Source organism: Rhipicephalus sanguineus, chromosome 9 (genome assembly GCF_013339695.2).
Source record: "Rhipicephalus sanguineus isolate Rsan-2018 chromosome 9, BIME_Rsan_1.4, whole genome shotgun sequence".
Taxonomy (NCBI): Eukaryota; Metazoa; Arthropoda; class Arachnida; order Ixodida; family Ixodidae; genus Rhipicephalus; species Rhipicephalus sanguineus.
In genome coordinates this window covers 14,788,947-14,812,299 of record NC_051184.2, presented here as the reverse complement: position 1 = coordinate 14,812,299, position 23,353 = coordinate 14,788,947, and the positions used below count along the sequence as shown (strand labels likewise).

General features: G+C 48.2%; 1 protein-coding gene across 8 annotated transcripts in view; it reads left to right on the top strand.

Annotated features, from left to right (window-relative positions):
* LOC119404642 (cAMP-specific 3',5'-cyclic phosphodiesterase) overlaps positions 1–23,353 on the top strand; it is a 633,421-nt gene that overhangs the window by 557,806 nt on the left and 52,262 nt on the right. The window contains exon 1 of one of the 8 annotated variants that reach the window (XM_037671220.2): positions 19,514–19,581. The exons of the other annotated variants lie outside the window; for them this stretch is intronic. Within the exon in view, the coding sequence (XP_037527148.1) occupies positions 19,529–19,581 (53 nt within the window). The 5' untranslated portion in view covers positions 19,514–19,528. Of the gene's footprint in view, positions 1–19,513; positions 19,582–23,353 lie in introns of those variants that run through there. 8 annotated transcript variants of the gene reach the window in all.

The window sequence follows — 23,353 nt, the reverse complement described above, 5'->3', positions numbered from 1 at the left end:
TCACTTTCCTCCCCTCGTTTGATGCCGTTCTCCTTTCTTCGCCCTCTCCACTTTTATTCCGTCGTGCTGCATCCGTTTACTATCGCTATATATACCCGTCGAAAGCGCGCGTGCTTGAGTGCTTCTAAACGCGCCCACTTTTCATCTGCCTGCTCATTACAGGAGCGCTTGCACAGTCTTGGGCACTCGCCGTCCACAGATTGCGAAACTGCCGCGAACGCTCTTCGGTTTCGCGTCGCAACGCTATGACGCGCTCCTCCTAATCCCGTCGTTCTTCATCCGAGAGGAGGCGCGTTTGTTAAACCTGCGGCATTTTGGATTTAAGGTATTACCCAGGAAAAGCGGCTCGCGCATTGTGCATTAATTCAGATATACGCGCCGTGATCGAGACGGAGAGGCACGGAATAGAAAAGACGCGGAGGTCAACCAGACGCCCATTCTGTTAACACGCCCAAGGCGGCGCCAATGTGTCCATACACACGGCGATGATGGACAGGCGATAAAAAGAAGGAAAGGAGGAACGAACAGTGCCGCTTCTCCTGAAAGTGCACGTTCACACGGAAGTATACTTAGAACACCCGTGCACTTAGATATCAATCGCACGTTAAAGAATCCCAAGTGGTAAATATTAGCCCGGAGTTCCCCACTATATACGGCGCGCCTCATAATCACATCGTGGCTTCGGCACGTCAGCAAGTTTGATTTATTTCTGTCATTACGGGCCGCTCTGTATACGGCTGTGCAACGCTGCTCTGCTTAGCGCGAGGTCATAGTTTCGATCTTGGTCGGATTCGATGGCGGAATAATGCAGGAGCATGCATGTACTATATTGCTAAATACGAACTTGCATGGGTAGAGGTGCCAAGTGCCGTAACCAATTACGATAGCTTCTCAACTAGCGCAGCGAAGAGTACCACGGCATCCAATTTCGATCGCAGCAGGTTCGGCAAATTTCGAACAGTGGGCAAACTTCGTGAACGAGACCGCCCTCATCATAACGGTGGATACGCAATTCTTGCGGTACACGCGCTCGCGTGTCGCGCGAAAGCGTACCGCGGTTCAACGGTGCTTCCGGGTATACGCGCCCAATTTTCTTCCGCCGCTTCTGTTTTGCTCGCCTTATCTGCGTTATCTGAAAGCTTGCTCAGGCTCGCCGACATAGATTGGCGCATAATGCCTAGACGCGGATATACGGCTTTCCTGTTTACCCTGCATGACGCCAGCAGCGCCCCCATCCTATTATACTTCAGTCTGCGCATCTGTTCTTGCTCTCTCGGTTGCGTATGCCTTTCTTTCCTTTGTGCGTGTGTGTGTATTATGGATTTGTGCAGCCGTGAACGATGTTTTCGGCGCGGTTTCGGAAGTTCAGTGTTGCGCATATTGAATTGAACGCGGGTGGCGCGCGCTAAAGCTTGAGCTTCGTATCACGCGCTACAGTTTTCTCGCTTCCGGTTTGTTTCTGCCTTATGCGCCCCAGCATGGGGCGCAATATCACAAATGGGAGAGCCTACTTCGCGCGCCTCTCCGTCGGTTGTGTTGGTGCCGTTTTTCAGCAGATTCGCATTTCGCCACTCACTGCATCGCAAAGCGTTCACGAGTGAAATTCAGCACGCGCGCGCGCACACATACGCATATTCACACGGAAAACCTTGTTTGAAGCACTAGTTTGGTTGTTTGGCTAGTTAGTTGGTTTAGTTTTATTCTACAAGTGGGGTTAGCCTGGCAACCTGAACAAGGAGCTGCACCATCTCTTCGTCTACTTCACAGTTCATCAATCTACTACCAGATGTGTATAAGTTTAGTGTCGCGCAGATATTCGAGTGGAGCGCTTTACATTTACTCGCGCACTATTCTGGGCCCTCCGCAGAATGTTACATGACGCGTCAGGAAACGCCCTCTTTTGTAGACTGTCTAGCAAGGTATTCATTTCGACATTGAAGCTCCACGTGTGCCTGGTGTTTACATTGCATGCTGTCTTGGTAACGCCGAAAGTGGGGCTTTTTAGTTATGCACTTTTCAACCTGCAACATCTGGACTTCTTGAACGACTACCTTGTCGGTTCTTCGGTTGTGTGCTTGTTGACGCAGTCGCGCTGTTATATTTAGAACCCTGTTGGTGTCGAAATGCGAACTTACTGCATTAGGGTGTCGCTGGGTTGGAGGAAAGACTGTGAAATCTCTTACGGTTGTCGAAACATTAACGGATTAATCAGGCGCGAATCCGTTGCAATCCAGCACAACTATACGTGCACACAAAAACGCGCACAGAAAAACACACGCCTGTCCTTTCTTTATATTAAACTAGCACTGTGTCGATGCAGAGTTTATATAAGTACCGTCAGGTCACTGACGACTCTTGGTGACACTACGAGTGATAAACGCCGCCAGTTAGACCTAACTAATACTACTTATTCAAGCTCACCTCGACACGTGTCGTGAACAATACCACGTAACCACCTAGCACATGGACTACCTCGTTTTTTCGTGTCTTCCACTTTGACATAGCTTAAATTTTGACTCAATTGAACCGCCATCCCTCATCATACGACCAAAATAAGAAGGTTTTATTTTCATGAGCTTAGCTACGAATGAAAATTCTCGATTAATCTAGCTGATTACGAAGATGTCGGTTCGTTTTACAGCAAAAGGGAGCCCCACATCTCCAGCACCACAGCTCAAAAGAGTCTAGCGTTTTTTCTTCTGTTTCATGCATTTGGCCAGGTTCACGATTCGCGCCCGTATATTCATGAGCACGGAAAAAATTGGGGCCTTAACAAGGCGAACCTTACTTTTGAGACTGACCTCTGCTCTCTCTCCTAGCGCTATTCTTTTCGTAGCGCTGTCATTTTTGTATTTTCCGAATACTTAGCGAGGAACAAAATTTGCAGTGCGAGAGGATTTCAAATTCCGCGGCTTAAGCTGGTGAAGGATCGCGCACGTTTGTGCACGCAATTGTAAAAACGGCTGCAGCCGCCCACAACTTCGTCTGTGCATCTGTATCCACTGTCCAGGGGCTGAATTCAACCGCATTGCGGAGTAATGCTGATAACGTGTGAAATAATAATAATAATCCCGGCTCGTTGGACACACGATGGCGGGTAGACCGTATCCGCTTTTCGCCATCATTAATATGCAGAAACGCACTTCGGTCTTTGCTGCCGGCAACCTATAGAAGCGAAGTGCATAATTGAAGCGGCAACTGCGTACGCTTATGGAAAGCGGGGAAGGCCGCCAGTACAGCCGTTTACATAACGAGAAAGGGAGCGGCCCGTGACCAACTATAAACGGAGCTAATGTGCGGACTGCCATCTTCAACATAAATGCCAACAGGGAGGTGGGTATTTTTCTTTTCTTCTTGGTGGTAAGACAGCATGTATCTCGTGTCGCAGTTCGGATAGCCAAATTAATCGCCAGTGCGAATTCATCTTTTTTTTTCTTTGTGTTATTTGAATGGCAGTATTGGGTTCGAGTGACGACGTTTAATGATGTGCACTAGAGGAAAGATGTAGCCGAAAGGGAAAAAAAAATTGGAGCGAGCCGTTACCGCCCATAATAAAGATGGGTGCTCGTTGTATTGATCAATTCACTAGTTGACTACACGAAGGTCTCCCCAACTGCCCGGAAAAGAACTTCATCGAGTCAAGTGCTGAACGGCGATGTCTCAGCAATTTGCTTTAAAAAGCGGCTGGGTAAAGGGGTGAAACCCCGGTTATACCCCGGTCCAACCCACGGTCAAAAACCCTCTTTGTCAAACCCCCAGTCTGTGGTCTCTTCACAGCTGTGGGCATCATATGCACCATTGTCAACCATTCCAATCACCATAGATTAGGCTCTCGAGGAGGCAATGTCTAGCAATATATGCGTCGCGTTGGTACAGCGGGGATTGAAGTCCGAAGTTCAGCGAAGTGCTCCGCTGCTCATCTGATTCAGTCTGGCGTTTTCGCTGAATATTTTAAGCCTTGAGGCCATAATCTTGTAATGATTTATCGTACTACACGACGGACACCATAGTTTCCTTACGCGTATCAGTGAGATGAAGAAAACATATGTATGAAATTCCGTTTCGCCCAACATGCTGGGCGTGAAGCGTGCTCACGGTTGTGTAACGTGCCGGACATGTCACCCTATAATTTGCATGCAGCAGATCAATGTCGCGACGAGGTGCTTTCTTTTTTTCTTTCTTCTTTTTTTTCATGACAGTTTCAAAACATAACTCTACAAGGAGCACCAGTTGAGGCAGGCTTCATGTAAAGATGAATTCAAGCGACAATCGTCTGCACGACACGCAAATGCGGGCCGGCCGTACGAAAACGAATGGCGCGGACTGTGATCTTTGTGTAAATGAAAACTCGCTGTTAGTTTGCATATATACTAGTCTGCACTAAATGCGGGCAGTGTTGCAAAGGCTACCGGTACGCCTCGCCTCGGAGATAGGTCTGGCGACGGGAACCATGGGCGAGCAAGAAAACGGTCTCATTCGCGAGCCGCTCGCGCCGCGTATTCATCGGGCAAACAAGCGGCTTTACTTGTGGGCCCGCGAGGATGCAGAACATTTTCTCTTTTTTTTTTCCCCTTTTTTGTAAGTCCGACGAACCGTCGTTTCGAGCTCGCGCCTCGTGCTTTGCAGTGTCGTCTGCTTTACTGCGCACGACAGCACACGATCCCTTGACGCGCGCACGCAAACCTCGGAATGATACACTAGGTTGTGAAAGCAGATGTTATTCCTTCTCTTCGTTGCGAAGACCAGCTTTTCTAGGGCGCTGCACTTGTTTAGCCGAGCGTCGTTTCAATTTCTTTCTCCCCTTCTCTCGAAGATCGCGCAGCTTCTGCGTCGCCATTTTGTCGACGTGTGGATTTTTTCCCCGCACTCTGGTCATTGTTTCAAATGAACAAATGGCGTTGTAGGCTGGCGCTACTGTCATATCCAGCTTCAGAGGTGACGATCAGCGTGAAATTGTGAAAACTTGGTTCCTAAAAAACTTATGTGGCTTGTACCTACGGGGAGGGCCAGGAGGAGCAGGGGCGGGGGGGTCTCTAATGTTGTGATACGTGATGCATGGGTTCCTACAAATCTGCGACCCTAGTGTCTTTGTAGTCCTTCGCAACATTAGAAGTCTGCGGCCTTTCTTCCTCAAATGCGGAAGCACACAAGCCTGCAACCAATGGGCGCCACTCCAGACTGACGTCATGAGCCGGACGGCCGGTGACCCCTCCTTCGGAGAACGTTGCCGCGTGCTAGAGTGGGGTGTGTTTCATCAGTTGCAGAAGCGACCGGCTGCCGCGCTTGCTGCAAGTCTGCAATTGCTGCATGCCTGCAGCGATTAACGCTAGAAAACAAATAACGCAGCTTCGCACTAGTGGTGCCAAGCCTGAAGGGACAGTGCCGAGCTGGGCGGCCTTCTTTGTTTATCTTTAGTTTTCTTTCTTTCTTCGTCCCTTTCTTTCTTAAATGCGAAGCATTTCTTACCAAACTTTTGCGACCTTGAGCGTATCTATCTATCTATCTATCTATCTATCTATCTATCTATCTATCTATCTATCTATCTATCTATCTATCTATCTATCTATCTATCTATCTATCTATCTATCTATCTATCTATATCTATCTATCTGTCTGTCTGTCGTCTGTCTGTCTGGCTGTCTGTCTGTCTGTCTGTCTGTCTGTCTGTCTGCTGTCTGTCTGCTGTCTGTCGTCTGTCTATCTATCTATCTATCTATCTATCTATCTATCTATCATATCTATCTATCTAATCTATCATATACTATCTATCTATCTAGCTATCTATCTAATCTATCTATCTATCTATCTATCTATCTATCTACTATCTATATCTTATCTATCTATCTATCTCTGTCTGTCTGTCTGTCTGTCTGTCTGTCTGTCTGTCTGTCTGTCTGTCTGTCTGTCTGTCTGTCTGTCTGTCTGTCTGTCTGTCTGTCTGTCTGTCTGTCTACATAAATGACAGGTCGTAACATGAAAATCATGACATGCATGTCATGAAGAACATGTTTTACATGCTACGGTCTTCGTGCTTTTGCGTCCGTTTTGTTAACTCTATATATACCAAAATTAGTATGACGTCACAAGAGTGTATGACAAACATAAGTGACAGGTCCTATCGTGCAAATCATGACACGCATGTTATGTACAGCATTATTTATATGACATGGTCTTGGGGCGCTCGTGGCCGTTTAATTAGACCGATATACACCAAAATTGGTACGACGAGACAATTCTCTGTGGCGAACATAAATTACAGGTAGAAACATGAAAATCATGACATGCATGTCATGTACGCCACGACAAACATGCCCCGCTCATGGTGCGCTTGCGGCCGTTTAGCTGTCAGGACATGTACCAAATTTGGTATTGCGTGACGTGACTGGATGACGAACATAAATCACAGGTGTTAACATGAAAACCATGATATGCATGTCATGTACAGCATAGTTTACATGCCACGCTCATAGTGCGCTCGCGGCCGTTTCGCTAGCTTGGTCTACTCCAAAATTGGTATTTGGTGTCGTGACTGTACGAAGAACATAAATGACAGGTGGCAACATGACAATCATGACATGATTGTCGTGTAGGACATGATTTACATGTCATGCTCATGGTGCGCTTGCGACCGTTTCGCTAGCTTGATATACACCAAAACTGGTATTGCATGACGTGACTGTACGACAAATATAAATGACAGGTGGCAACATGACAATTATGACATGCATTTCATGCACAGCATCATTTACATGCCACGCTCATGGTGCGCTCCCGACCGTTTCCCTAGCTTGATAGTTCATATACACCAAAACTGGTATTCCGTGACGTGGCTGTATGACGAACATAAATGAGAAGTCTTTACATGCAAGTCATAACACGCATGCCATATACGGCATGATTTACATGGCACTGTCTTGGTGCGCTTCTAGCCGTTTTGTTAACTGGATATACACCAAAATTCGTATGGCATGACATGAGTGCGTGACGAACATAAATGACAGGTCATGCATTGTATATACCAGAATATATGTTTAATTATATAAGAGATTGTGCATGCATGCGTGCATGACAAACATGTAGTACATAGTGAACTAGATGTCATGACATTAATGACTTCATTTTCCTCAAAGAGAAACAAGGCGATGTATGGAGCTGTTTGCTGGCTGCTTCGCATTACATCGATTCCCACAGTGCGTGGAATCTGCCGGATTTTTTCTTCTCTCTCTTCTCTCTATTTGTTGTATGTCTTTTACTGTCTCTAGAAGAACTTGTTTTTGGGCGAGTTGGTGCCTTAGTTTTGTTGGCGCTCTTCTGTCTCTTTCCTCTGGCCTTCTTTCATGTTTCTAGCGTCGCGCCAGTTACGATATGTTCAGCAAATTTTACTGTCTCTGTTTTTTTTTTCATTTCTCTCTCTCTCTCTCTCTCTCTCTCTCTATATATATATATATATATAATATATATATATATATATATATATATATATATATATATTTCTTTCTATTTCTCGCTTCCTCTTTCTTTCTCTCTCTTTCTGTTTAAATGTTTCTGTCTGTTTCTGTCTTTCTTCCCTTTCTTTCACTTTGTTTCTCTCTGTGCCATGCTTTGCTCTCTCTCCCCTCCTCCTTTCCCTCCTCCTCACCGTCACTTCCCTTTTCCACCCCCTTGGGTTGCTGTACTATACAAGGCTATGTTATCTGCTCTAATAGCGTGCCTGGATAGCGGAGTGGTTACGATGCTCGCCTTCGTATCGTGGGGACGCGGGTTCGAATCCCGCCTCGTGAAAAAAAAAATTTCGCCAAATATTTCTTTCTTTCTTTCTTTCTTTCTTTCTTTCTTTCTTTCTTTCTTTCTTTCTTCTCTCCGTGCTCGTTCTCTCACCCATCAGATTTATTGCATCCCGTGCCGGAGAAATTGGCGCACGTGTTCTGGGAGGTGAACCAGAATGTGAAGAAGAGGATGAAGAGAGTGCGTGCCGGTTCGTGATGATGATGATGACCACTTCTGTTCACGGGCCAACGCTCTGCTTTAACGGCTCCGCTGTTAAGACACGCCGAGCGTTCGCCTTTAGACATTCGCGCAGTGGACCTCGAGAAACGTCGACAGAACACTTCTCACCTGCGTCTCCACAGAAGGTCATTGTTCCAGACCTGCGAACCAAGAAGAACAAAAAAAAAAAACAAGAGGAACGACAAATCACAATTTTTTCTGAACATCGGGCATTTACGAACGTCGAGAGGAAGTTTCGGCTTAACGGGATTTCACTACGACTTTTCGGCCACATTAGCTCGCTCGGTGAAATTAACGTCGTTACGCCGAGTGCCTTCCTTACGGGAGAGAAAAGGCGCGCCGTTTCGAGCATGACGATAATTAGCTTCCTGCTCGGCAAAATCGGAGAGGAAGGAGGTGGTGTAATTTGATTCGCACGGGAAGTCGTACTCGAATTGTGTTTCGCATAGTCGCCGCTGTACGGTCTTTCGGCACTCACGGGGCGTGTTACGCGTTATGGCCTAAAGCTGCAGCGAGTTTCAACACAAGGAAGAAGAACGGCGAGCGGAACTTGCGCCGACGTAACCGTCCCCCAGCACTTCCCGCACGGAATACTTCCGAATCAGCTCACGCGTCTAATCGAATGCCGTCATTTTACGCTGCTTGCAATTCCTCTCCCATTGCGATTGCTATTTCTTTCGATACACGAAGCTGCTACTGGCATTATCATTTCCGAATCATATATTACCACGCCACCCCGGCAATTTGATAACGCCCCCCTCGCTCCCATGCGATGTCGTCGATGAACACTCGCTGCGGGCAAATATTGTTTCCTTGTAGGGAACCACTGCATGCGTTATAAAAGCGCTTAGCAAAAAAAAAAGAAATAAAATATGCAAAAATGCAATAAACATATTCCTTCTAATCTGCTGGCATTGGCTCTATGCAATGGTGACCGCAGCGATTTGTCTTTTTCTATTCATGCTGCAATACGTATATTGAATTTGCCCACTCTTTCTTCGCTTCACGAGCACGGAAAATCAATATGAATATAACCATCTATGAAGGAGCACTGGCTTTCCCTCGCCTACCGTTTTATTTTTTTCTTTCTTTAATGGGAGCACGACTTTCCAAGATTCGGCCCAGCCATCTGCGTGGTTATCATCACCGTTCATACGTCGCCGCTCAGTGTGCTCAGTGCCGGTACGCCCAGCTCGATCGACGACTCGTGGCTCGAACTGAATGTCAAGGTTATGCGCGTATGCACAGTGCGTGCGGGGCTCCCCTCGTGTGCGTACGTGTTGGCAGCCGCGCGTACCTGACGGCAACGCGCCGCTACCGTGCCGTACTTTTGCAGTACTTTTGTGAAATCGCGCGTGACTGAAATGCCGTGGTGGTGGGGTACTGGCAGTTCTCACGGGCCCCGCATCGATTGTTATGATTATTTATCACGAAGCTTCCTTCCTGAACGCGAATCATCGAGATGTGCATAGCGCTGTGCATCTGCGACTGTTGTGGCTGCCTTGGACTCGTTCTGGGGGAAGAGTGATGTTTGAGGAAGAAAATGGACAAGTACAGTACACGCGCATGTGGGAAACACGCATGTGTGTTATGACCAGTGTTGTTTAGGAACAAGCATGTGGGGCTCGGTGTAAAATCCAAAACTACGTCAGTATAGTCTTTATGTGGGACACCCCCAGGATTACACACGCAGAAATACCCGCTAAAGTGGATGGGAAACCGACCGCCGCACTATCTCAATTGGTAGAGCATCGGACGCGTTATCCGAAGGTTATAGGTTCGGTCCCTATCAGCGGCAAGTTTAGTTTTCGTCCGCTTTAATTACTTTCTATTTATGTCGTAATTACTACATTAGTATCCAAAACTACAAGTACTGATGTCCTTTACGCCTCCTTTGACTTCATTGTCCGTTGGTTTAATTAGGTTTCTGAGTACACTCTCTCTCTCTCTCTCTCTCTCTCTCTATATATATATATATATATATATATATATATATATATATATATAATCTTGCCGCCCGCTGGAAAGCGCACTCGGTGAACCTAAGCTGCGTGTTCCACCCCTCACTCTAAGAGAACGAGAGAGCAACGATATTGCTCATTTTGCTGAGACCTGACTTGCCTCGTATATAACTCTCTTTAAAAAAGAGTTGCGCCTCGCACAATTATCGGATATATACGTGTTCCACCCCTCACTCTAAAAGAACGATAGAGCAACGATATTGAAGTTTAAGGTTTGACGGAAGCCCGTCTGGTCGGGATGATACATGGTGAAGGTAAAAACCTCGAGGCACTGCGCCGACCAAAATGAAAATTAAAACACACAGCAAAGACGTTTAGTTTCCTTTTTTTTTTTTTCACTTGTGAACAAGACATGTATGTTGAAGGCCCACCAAGGAGGGTAACGTGTGCTCTTTTTTGCTTTCTTCGAGTGTTCTGTTAAGAAAGGAGTCAATACCGAGCCGCAGGTCGTCTGGCTATTCAAATATGGGAAGCCTCCGCCTGGGGTCGGTCCGGTATCGCACAAGTTCCGGGCCCAATTACGCGCAAAGGGCCGTCCGTAGAAACGACACCATTCGAATCGCATAGTTCGGGTGCGCTTAGCTGCGACCACGAGTGTGGCGTGTCGACGGAGTCACATATATATAGACGATGCCGGAAGTGAACTTCCCCCTGCACGAACGCATTTTTCTCGCCGTCGATTCGCACCACGTGTCGCGGTTCCCACACCGCGCACCACAACTCGGCGTGTCTCGACGGCTCTGTCTCCATTGTATATATACTCTGTCGCTACGCTCTGTGTGACAAATATAACGCGATAAAAGCCGGGCGCGACTGACTCCATTTCGTTCGAAGAAATGATTGTCCTGAAGCGGGGATCTATAAAACACCCGACGGCATGGGGGCTGTATAAGATATATATATATATATATATATATATATATATATATATAAAGCCCACACCCTCAAATTTGTAACAACCCCCGAAATTAACCCCGAACACCCCGAACAACCCCGATGTGATTATGAAGCGTGCCGTAGTGTATATGAGGGCTCCGGAAATTCGGCACAGCGCCTGTGTTGTGTCCGCTCATCTGTGTAAATATGTCCAGGCTATCTGGTGTTTTTTTTACGTGCACTGACACCGCACAGTGCATAGGCCTCTAGCATTTCGCCTTTCTCGAAATGCGACCGCCGCGGCCGGGATCGAACCCGCGACTTTCGGGTTAGCAGCCTAGCGCTGTAGCCACTGTACCACCGAGGTGGACTCGACTGGTAGCGAGTCCACAATTTAGCAGCTATAGGACTGTGGCACTACGAGCGAAACGCTATGGATGTGCAGGTTAATAACGTGCAGCTCTACGAAAACTATCGCGGTAGTCTGCAAGCGTTATGTTTCGAACGCTGTTGCGCACGGACGGCACTGCTTTGTCTAGGTGCGCGTCAAGCGCTTTATAACGTCGTCTAGGCTGCTAAAATGCAGCTGAAGCCTGTCGTCTCAGTAAAAGCTTTTTTCTTTCTTCCTTCCTTTCCTTATTTATTTATTTATTTATTTATTTATTATTTATTTATTTATTTATTTATTTATTTATTAGAACTCTCGCAGAAATTAGTATGATTGCGCGGCCTCGCGTAAATGGCATACCGTTGTTTCTTAACCGCTAATTTTTCCCCTTTTCTTTTTTCCTCTTTCTTTTATTGATATATGCTGGCGGCTGTCTTTTGTACGGTTTTCAAAAGCGCCGAAGAGCTTCTGTCAAACAAGCAACGACCTTCCCCCCCTCCCCACTGCGACTCTTTGTTTATTGCATCGGCATGTGCCCTTTGAATGAAGTCCTACTTTTTCGTTTAATGATCCAAGGATTTGCCAGGCGCGAAAGCAGTACGGGAAATAGTAATACATTGTTTAAAAAGGCATACTACATGGAATACCAATAACGTTTAACATCGTGTGTTGCTTCAGACTTTTTTTCTTTTTCTAACGCAAACCTCAGCGCGGCTGCTTCAGTTTACTCTTTCATCTCCGGAAGACACTGCGCGCTTCTGTTGACCCAGTGTAATCCTCATCCTTTATCAATCCAGACTATTTTTTTTTCTTTTCGTGCCTAATAAGTCGGCGGCTTTCTTTTTGTTTTTTTCCTCTCCCTGCATGTAACCATGGAAGCAAGGAAATTCATTGGAAGTCTTCCTAAACCCCCATGCTTCATTTCCGGTTTCTTTAATCCTTTGGAGACGCCGTTTGATTTAATGTCTCTATTTTGCAATGAAGCTGCCGACAAGGGCGAATAAAGGCTGCGGTTTTTAATATCGCGTTTGATCGGGCATTCGAGTCATCTTGCGTGCGTGAAGTGCAGCCGAGCGCTGAGGTTTACTGCAACAGCAGCTTTTTCACCTGAGCTCAGCGCCTTCTTCCAGGCAGAAACGTACAAATCAACGAACGAACAAACATGGCAAAAGAGAAAGACCGCTGCGTGGACCCACGTATTTTCTCCTAAGAGGGTACGAATGGGTGCAGGGCTGCCGCGTCAGAATTATCGATCGCGACATGATCGATGTCTGATGAATGCCTTGACGCTTCTGTGCTTTCTTTTTTTTTTCGTGTAGCGGTTATCTCATACATCTCCGTCTGGCAACTGAGAACGCCGTAGCCCTTAGCGTGCCCAATGTGACATAGACTACATTAAGAAGAAAAACAGGAAATGAGAAGAAAGAGGTTTCTGAGAGTTGAGACAAGAAATGCGATTCAAAGTTCATTTCCCCTCCTTCAAACACACACACACACACACACACACACACACACACACACACACACACACACACACACACACACACACACACACACACACACACACACACACACACACACACACACACACACACACACACACACACACACACACACACACACACACACACACACACACACACACACACACACACACACACACACACACGTACACATACACATACACACACACACTCACTCACTCACTCACTCACTCACTCACTCACTCACTCACTCACTCACTCACTCACTCACTGACGATTTATTTCTCTCTTCCTACTGAAATGTAGAACTTAGTGGCCTGCACACCATTAAAGCAATGTGCTAAAGCCGCCCATGCGATCCTCTCCTAGACAGTTAACTAGGAGCTAATTGTTTATAATTGTTTTATACGTCAACTTCATCTCGCTGTATATCTTTTTTTAATTATATTTCGGGTTTCCGCTCTTTGGCCTTGGCGTCTTCGGCGCCAATAAATAATAATAATAATAATAATAATAATAATAATAATAATAATAATAATAATAATAATAATAATAATAATAATAATAATAATAATAATAATACAGCTTCGACACGCCGTCACCTAAAGCTATCGCTCCGAATTCCCGCTGTCTGAGGCCCAGCTAGCGAAGCAGTGCGCGTGCCTTTGTTGCTTCGAATGCTCGCCAAATTTGTTCGCATCATTCGTTCCTCGCTGAAAGCCTGCGCACAACGGTGCAACGGCTTTGCGAGAGATCGCTCTGCGACCAGCGCCCCACCTGCGACCAATCGCTGGCTCTAATCAAATCACGTGCCAGCTGAATCGAAAAGCTGGCGAGCGAATCGATGGGCGGTCGCGCCGGCGACGTCGAAGCGAGTGCGAACGTACCTGATTTGCCTCGTTAATTCTGGCAATCTGGATCGCCACGTTAACGGAAGACGTCGCCATGTGACTCTTTTTTACTTCCACATTTATTGGACGCCTGCGCTGCACGCAGCGCGAGGAGTTTGCTCGCGGCAAACAGAGTCTGTCGACATCTCGCCTCTGTGAACTTGACCGGCGAGGTCATTATGCGCAAGCAACTTTCCCTGCGCAGGACACGCCGCCCCGGTACGTAGCGCTACTGTCTGTAGGAACGTGAAACTTACCGCAGCCTACTTGAGCGCCCGCAGCAATCCCGACAAACTTCGCTACCTAAACAAACCGTTAGTAGCCATTTCGTATAATGACAAGCAGGGGAATAAAAGAACGGAGGAGAGACGAGATGTGAAACAGCGTGCGACCTCCGTCGACCAAGCGATGAACTAGCATTGTACAGACACGGCTTCGTGTTTTGCGAGCAGGCTTTTCCACGGGAGGCAGAATGTATCCCTCCACCCTGGCCAACTGCGCGCCTTCCTTTCTGGGAACTATAGTAATGCTTTACTTGTACTCTTCGCTGAATCGTTTTCATCACTTCCGCAGTGGTCACAAGCTGCGATTCTGTGCGACTGTCCACAGTACTGTTCGCAGAGACGGTCGCTTTCCAACGCGCTTGCTAAAGTGGTCGACCGAACTCTTTCGGAAGAAAGAATCCTGTTTAAAGGGCCCCTAAACCACGTAGAGGTCGAAATTTAGTTTTGGCGTTGCAGTTGTGCACGAGTCTACTGCGAACGCTGGCGGAGTTGCACGCGCTTTGTCGTATCGCTCTTTCCTTCCCTAGGCTGCGTTCGTCGGCTTGTCTATCCACCTCTCCGAGTGCCCTTCCTCAGCGTACGAGGTGAAAACGCAAGAAGCGCGGGCATCTGCTCGCAGAAAACAGGCTCTTGTTCGCCCATTGACAGCGTCTCTTGCTCGAGACGTCACCTAATCACACAGGTCACGTCATGACCGCTGTTGTCCATAGAGTTTCCTACAATACTTACTAGAGGGAACTCTGGCGCTAGTGTCTATGGGAGCTGCAATGCATCGCGCTTCAGCCAGCATGGGAATCATGGGTAGTACACGGATTTGTCTAAACTTCGTTCTTTCGGCTCCGTTTGGCTCCGCGTCGCCGGCATCCGCTTTGTCGCAAAACGAAGTTCAGCAAAAATCAGCAGTTTCACTTCACCACTTTAACTTCTTTAGGCTCACCGATTCAAATCTGGTCACGAAGTTCACAACGATCCATTCTTTTATCCGAAAGAAAACCAAAACATAGCAATAAACAAAGCCACAAGTGCGTTCGAAGCCCACAAGCACGAAGACTAGGCAAATCCGTGTACTACCCATCATTCCCATGGTGGCTGAACGATCGCAGCGCCAGAGTTCCCTCTAGGTCATTTTAGGAAACTCTATGCTGTTGTGTTGTCCATGAAGGAAAGGCACGGAGAGGAGCACGCGAGCGTCTGTTGGTGGTTTAGGGACCCTTTAATGTCACAGAAGAAGGCTGTGCAGGCGCTAATGCGCTTTCTGCGTTCAACCGGTCTATCAGAACGGCTTTGATAGGACGTCCTGCATGTGTGTGCATGCGTGCATTTTTTTTTGTTTTTATTTTATCTCACTCCCTCTCTGTCCGCTTTCTTACCCCTATATCCCCACCCCTGTGCTGGGTAGCAAACCGGTCACTCGCACCAGGTTAACCTCCCTGCCTCTTCTTTTTCCTCTATTTCTCTCTGTACTCTTGGCATCGCGCCATGGCTGGCTCAGCGAATCCAACTCGTTAGAGTGAAGCCCCTCCGTCTATAGTCTTTAGGGCCGGATCTGTTTTACGTCCTCGCGTAATCGGGTACTCGTCGGGCAGCCCTCTAATGACGTCATCTCCGGGGCACAGATTGTGCAGCCTTAAAGGGTCGTATGGTCTCGCCCTCGTCCAAGGCCTTATTATGTACGTGCCAGCAATAACAGAGCCGCGCGACGAGCCCGGGGATCGTGGATCACTCTCGCGGGGACGGTAAATCTCGTAGGCCGCGTTCCCGAAAGCGCCGAAACAAACAAGTTTCCCCTCTCCACGTTCACGAAGACAACAAGCGTCCACTTTCGCCGCGTCCTTTGTGTTCGTTGCAGAGTGGACGGGCCGCACCAGGAAAAGGATTTGGGGGCTGCAATGCCGCGACGTCCCTGTGAAAACGAGGGGAGGGGGGGGGGGGAGAGGGGAGAGGCGCTATCGATCTGCTTTCCTTTCTGTACATTTTTTTTTTCGGCGTAGAGAGCGCAGCATTGCGCCAACGAACACCCTCCGCCAAGCGGCTCACTCTCCAGCCCCGCTCTTGCACACCAACCCGGGCCCGCTTTTCGGCCGCGTAGAGACTGCTTCTTCCGCATTGCTCGCGCGACTCATTTGTCGGTGTTTTTTGCCTTCTCCACGCGACTGGTGACGTCGGCGGTGACGTCACCAGCAGCCTCGACCCAGATTGAGAAAGGAAGCGATTGAAAGGGAGCACCGGAGAGAAAGAGTGTTAGAGGGGGACCCGACTAACTTTCTGGCTGGCGGGATGTTCTAACGGGGCCGACCTTCGTTTCAGCTAGACTACTCTTTTGCACGTCTCCTCGCTTTCCCACTCCGCGCTTTAGATCGCGACGAGGAGGAAGAGGGGGTAACGGAAGTCATGCGAGTGCACGGCAGCCTCGGCAAGAAGGGAAATGGCGTTGAAATGATGGCTGTAGTGGTTCCCGCGCTCCACGTGCGGACGCGTATGTGACCGCGATCAAAGGCAGGGGGGTGTGTCTTGTTTTGGTTTGCGTAGGGGTGTGTGACATTGAAACGACTTTGGGGCAGGAGACTCGTGCGAGTAATCGTGTTCGCTGAGCCATTTCGCAGCAGCGCGCGTCGTACAACGCCCGTGTTCGCGCGGGTCGCGACATTTTACACGTTCACCCTCGTGTTTGGGAACTGCTCATTTGTGCCGGTGTGTGATTGCCAAAAAGAGACATGAAAAGAAAGAGCATTTGTAGCGACGCGTCTCCGCTCGAGTCTGCGAACGGGAGGACTTTGTGAAAAGAGTAAACACGATCTTCCAAGGTCAGGGCCCCGCGTGTTGTTAAAGGGCGGAAAAGGTAGGTGGTGACGTTGTTATTTCCGCTGTCTTCTGCGTGCGCGAGTGTCTCTTACGCAAATGCGCATGTTTTCGGTAGCGGCGGTGCGCATAGGATGCGTCGGCCTGCACACACCTGTTCGAACCGAATGATGGACGTTCGCGGACGACAAACACGTTAACTTCGCGGCGAAGGGTACAACCTTGCGTCAACGCACATGTCATTGCCGATATGGCAGCTGGTCTGGCACGGGCACCCATGTAAACACAGACTTACCTCTAGAGTGGGAATGGCGCTGCAGTGTCTATAGGACGCCCGTCAAGCACGTTAATCCTGGCCGTTATTGCGATTCGCCTTAACTTGATCCTTTTAGCTTCAAAGCACTTTGTAACTTTGCAAAATGATTGCATTCAAGAAAACATTGCTGCAGTTGGCAATGATCGCGTATTCACGCACACTTATGTATACTGCCTCCATAGAAACCATGAGCGCTCGGAAATTTAGACAGAAAATGTCACGCGGTCGTCTCTAACCTCAAGCAGCAACGATGAAAAACAGATGCACGTGTGATGCGCCATTGTCACGCTCGCTAATGGCTGCCAACGACAAGCCTTAGCCTGCGAACGACCAGGACTCTTTCTATTTTATAGTGCCCGAAACTCGTTGCATTTAGAGTCAGTTACGATCGCTGATGTCTAGGAAGAAGCAAGGTTCGTTTCATCCTCTCCTCTGAAGAGGATTTCAGTTGTTCTTTTTTTTTATATATTTCAGAATGGTGTCGGGCATCGAATGAACGTGCGTTCGCCGGCCAATGTTGAATTATGTTGACACAATAATTGAAGGCCGTGCCCATGGCGGGACAGCTCAGCGATGCGTTGGCGCACAATGTCGTCGTCGAACGTGTCTTCCCGCTGGAGACGTAAACACGTCTCCCAGTTGCTCAAAGGTCGCAAGCGATCTGGAGCTTCGCTCGCGGATTAATCTTGCACATTGAACAGAAGCCTACAGGCGCCAACGTTTGCTAGATGAGAGATACGACGTGCGATCTGTACCCGCTGCTGCGAGACGGATGCCTCTTGCAGACAGACCACGGGGTCGCCGAAATAGGTTTGTTATTCACACGGCGTACAAACTGCAATCGGGCGCATTAGGAAGTTCTCGTCGCCAAGTTTCGAGCGCAGTTCTAAATGTCGAGTTTTGTCCGTATAGGTGGGGAAAAAAGAGTGGACTTATTAAGGCGAAAGGCATAGATGCCTCATCGGATGCGAAGAGTGACTGTCGGCGGCGTCAACACCAGTGACGCAAGAAATCATCATCACGTGATGACGTCATCAAAACGTCACAGATCGTCGAAATTTGTGACGTCATCATGGCGTGAATGTGACTCATCATGATGTCACATGGTGGTTCATCACATGCCGTTGTTGCTTGTTCAAAAGTGGGCCGATCACGGAGGCAGTGCAAAATCAGTCGAGCCGCAGAAAGCTCGCAATGCCTCCGATCCTGGAGGCAACTTAAAAACCACGTTAGATGCGGAAAGTGTTAATAAATGTAATAATTGTCACGGTTTTACGTCCCAAAGCCGTGCAGAAAGCTTTCGGAGTGTGGCGGTAGAGGATCATTACATCGGCTGTGAAGGAAAAGAAGCAGATTGCTTTCGCCTTTGAGTCGTCTTAGACGAATGCATAAGGGATTCTGCGAGTTTTTGTAGAACCTCGTGTCCTGCAGTAATTTATTAATTAGCCTGTTCTAAATAACGTGTCTCAATCCGTTATTAATCAACCACCTATCCGATGATTGCACCGATCTTTGCGACGGTCTTTCATCGAAGAAGCCGCTTCTTCAGTCGTGCACTGCCGCTGATCACTCGATCAATCGATATACCCTCGCACTCGAAGACGAGACACTCTTAACACCGTGCTCGAGCAGGCCAATGTCGCCGGGGCGCTACGCTATCGCAACACGTAGGCTCGCGTGCAGCCTGCGTCGACGCTATACGCTCGTGTGTTTGTCCTCTGGCGTCGGGAGTCGTGTAAAATGACACGCAACTCGCGCGTCACCCCTCGAGGCGCAATATCAGTGCTTGCACAACCGAACCCATGACGTCTGTTGGGCGGCACGCGCGTCGTCCCTCTGAAACTGACCTGAGTAGCTGTTCGTCCTTTCAGATAGATAGACGTGGCGCCTTGAAGCGCTTCTTGCCGAATTAAAGAGAAAAGCAAACCGCCATGGGCATCCTTTCCCACGGCCCGCACTGGCGGACGTAGCTCTTTTCCTTCGCTTTTCTCTTTCGGAATTGATAAGGAAAGTGACGGTTTCCGCTCGCCTCCTCTTTTCCGTCTAATTTTATGCGAGTCGTCTTTCGGTCGCCGCCACGTCAGGTGTGATATACACGAGGATATTGCGCACACCTTTAAGTCCCCGCACCTCCGCGTTGCTGATAACAGCTCCCGGAGTTTCCATACATGGCCGTGTAACGCGGACTTTTTTTTTTCTCTCTCTCATTCTCTTTATGACCGCCCACGCCCTACTCTGAACGTATGGAAAAAAAAAAAGATGCTACTCTTAGAAAATCGCCTGTCAGGAAATAGTGCGTGAGAAGAGAGTCAGACGTGCGCGACCCTGGGTTTTCTTCGGCACACGTGCGCTGGCAGTTGCGGTGTGACAGCCATGCGCCTGTGTTTTCAAATAGAGATTGAAGAGCGCGCGTGGCGCGCGGATGAGCGTTGCTCGTGTCTTCGAGACGGTGGTAAACCGGTGATGCCTGCGCTGACCATCTTCGACGACAACCGCTGGTCCAAGAAAGCTGCGAGGTAATTGTTATTCCCTCCTGTTTATCATTTCTCTCTTTCTCTCTTTGCATTTGTCCTCCGAAATTTGGCCGTCGCTCGTTGTGCGTGGAAATGAAACGACTACGAATAATCTCATATTATGTGGGGATTCCTTTTTCAGTTTTAATAATAGCTCCTAGGGTTTTACGTGCCAAAAACGACGATATGATTACGAGAAACGCCGTGGTGGGGGACACCGAATTAATTTTGACCACCGAGGGTTCTTTAATTTTCTCCGTTCTCAGTCTTCTTGTCATTCGTGTGTGGTTCGCATGGATCCGTGCCTCCGTCATTTCTAGACAGCAAACATTTGGGCGAGTTCGTACGAGTACACCGTGCAAATTGAAACAGTGCAAAATCAAACGGAGACAATGGGAGTGCAAGTGTGCTTTGTCCATTTCTTCCCATTATCTGCGTTTGATTTGGCGCTAGCTGTTTGAACTTCCGTCCTGAACAGTGTCGATCGACGAGTGGTGTGAAATTAATAGACTCGAAGAAAGAAATGCACAAAAAAGTATAAGGCCATCTTCTGCTGCGACTGCAGGTTCGCGACGAAGTGTACGGGAGTCTTAATCTAACCAAGAACGCAGAGAAGTCACCCGGTGCCCTATGCGATTGCCTAATACGACTGGAAGGCGACAGCCGTCTTCTTCTTCTTCCCCGTCGATGGCATTGATCCCGCCTTAACATTTTTTCTCGCCCAACGTGGTTTCTCACTGCCTCCGGGATCTGGGGAATCGAAAGCTTTCTGCACCTCACGTGTTTTTCCACTGCCTCCGTGATCGGCCTGCCTTTGAGCAAGCGTCGAGTGACGACGTCATCATGTGACGGTATTGTGACGTCGCAAATTTTGGCGATCTGTGACGTCGTGACGACGTCGTACGGTGAAGTCATCGCATGATAATGATTTTTGCATCACTCGCGTTGATGCCGTCGATGATGCTCACGCCGACGGTCGAATTTGACGTTTGATGAGGCATCTAAGGCGTTAACGATTTGGACTATATGAGCTTTATTCAGCAACGTGCACGCGCCTGTGTGCTAAACACCGTTGTCGTGCAGTAACTGTGAATGACAAATGATCTTTTCCACGCGCCATTTGTTTCGCTAATTCGATGAGCAGGCTGTGGTAACCGGCGGGCGCGTGTTGTGCGTGCGCTCGGGTGCTATGCTATTTCGCAACGGGTGAGTACGCAAGCAAAACTTCGCTCTTGCAATGGAGAGAGAGCTTTATAGAGCATAGGCAGGAAATGTTTGGCAACAAAACGCGCTTTGTGTCACGTGGAAGGATTTAGAATAGGATTTCACTCTTGCCGTCACGTTCTTGCATGACGGCATGATACGGCATAATAGTAATTAATTTAAAATATGATATGGGATTGACCTTCCGTGCACTTAGTATTTCAAGATTTTCCTTCATGAGCATTGTGGCAGTAATTCGCTGGTAATTAACTTCTGCTTGACTTTGTCGTCATGAGCGAAGATGATCCAACCTTGTACACGCCAGTGACGAGTGAGGGTACAGATCATCGCCATGAACGTGGCCGACGGTCGTCGGCCGCCAGCCGCAATCATGGTTCGCGCCGCGGTTGTGGCCATTGTTCAGCGTCACCGCGTCGCAGCACGACTGTGTACGCGGCCCAAGTGTTTGCGCAGCGGGACATCTTTCGTCGCATCTGCCGAGGCTTCGATCTCTGTCGCGCACGGAACACCGGCTGCGCTGCGCTTGTGCATGTGGAGGCAGAGACTATCGAGTGAAACAACAAATCTATTTCTATTGACGAATTGCTGTTTGAGAGCTCTGTCCTCGTTAATTCCGCCATCGTAGGTTCACGTTTAGGAGAGAGGCCCAAGTTTCATTTTGTTTATATTTATGCCCCGTACCTTCAGTAATCTCCCGCGACATAGTCGGAATTGTGAATGTATTCCGCTATTATCTAATGTTAGGGTCCTCGGTAGGGGCGGGAGCAAGGTGGAACGCGAAATCCTCGAAGCACATCACATCGACATGCAGGGTGACAATTGTGCCAGCACTGCATGCATTTCTTTGATGCAGGCGGAACTTTGGTGTTCATCAGTTTGGCGTTAGCTCCTCAGTTTTCAAGTAGCCTTTTGTTATTTTGTTGTTTGAAAAGCGCCTGGGTTTCCTGGAAGGCGGTGTTTGCTAATAAAGCACGGTTGATAGTCCAGTCGTGCCACTTTTCTCCTTCGCCCTTTTAACTATAGTTCACTCTTTCAGAGTTACGTACCAACTGACCCAGACTTACCGTACTTACAGTGCCTGTAATTCAGCCTGATGTTACAGCAAGGTTCAGGGCAAGATGGAGCCTCGTAATGCACGCTGATATTTCAGCGTTTTTTTTTCATATTTTCTCGACATGGAAGCAATAAGATTTTGTGAAACTTGCCATGTTATGCCTATGGCTCTCGTAGAACACAGTATGCGCTTCAATTTTACCGACAAAGAATTATATATACAGTTGAAGGCGTCGTAGAAATCTTTGACGTCATGATTAGTTGGTGCGGCAACATCAAGGGCGGTGTCGCCAGCATTTTACGTGTTTTCTAGATTACGAATCGCATTCTAGCGGTAAGATTTGCGTGTGTGGCACGAGCTTAATTTACTAATATCTATGGAAAAAAATTTCTTTTCTTTTTAGTATCCATGTAGGGAGAAGCAGAAGCACACAGGACAGAGCGCTAACTGGTGCTTATAGTATAGTCACGTCTTGAAGTCTTTGTTCACTATATACGTCATCCGATCCGAAATCGTAGTTCCAGGGACGCATAGTTGAAAGTGTGACTCGCAGTGCTTGAGAGTAATCACAGCATTGTCTGAACAATCGTGCTGTGAGCTGGCCTGGTCAGCTCACTCGTTCATTTGTTCTGGATCGCCTTCGAGAGTACGGTTACCACTTTGGGAAATGTTATCACTGAAACTTACTTATTGTGTCCTCCGTCCCTCTTTCTAAATTTTTTTCCCGATTAGGATGTTTTACTTTACACGATTAGTAAGATATTAAATCGAGTTGTGTTTCGACTGTGATATATCTTCGTCATCAGCGCCTGTGTTTCGCAATTTAGAGGAGAGGACTCTTGACCACGAGAACGCCCTTCCCCTTGAAAAGAAAACGAAGATCTTGACCCGGGCTCTCGTGCCATCTCTGCTCTTCTACGTGCCTCTCTACATGCCCCGGCGCTTATTCGCAACACGTGACGCACTGCCCGACGAAAGACCTTCGCGCGAATGTCTTTCCCTCTTTCCTACGCGGTTGACCGAGGCGTCGAGATGCATATGGCAGGAGGCACTGGCGAGTTCATCTCCGCCTCTATGACGTCATTGTCGTCTGACGTCGCCTCGGCAGAGCTGCCCTCGTTTTATTTCGTTATCTCTGCATCCGTCTCCCTTGTACCTCCGTTACCCTTCTCTATTCCTCGACCGCTCGAGAAAGCCTCGAGCCTGCCTCGCTTCTTCCCGCATCTCGCAATCCATGCCCTTCTTTCTTTGTCGCAGATCTATCATTCTCTCCGCAGAGAGCGCATACGTGACGACTGAATGCTGTACAAAAGCCGAGAAGGGTGCCTCTTGTTTCTGTCGCAGCACGGCGACGTCTCGTTCTGCTCTTCGTCTCTGGCCTCAATTCCAGCAAGTGAGCGAATCAAAGCGTGAACTCTCGACTGTCAGAATTCCTCGGTTTCTCTCTCTCTCAGACACAAGCGCCTCGCGCTTCCTCTTTCTTGTTAGTGTATTCGC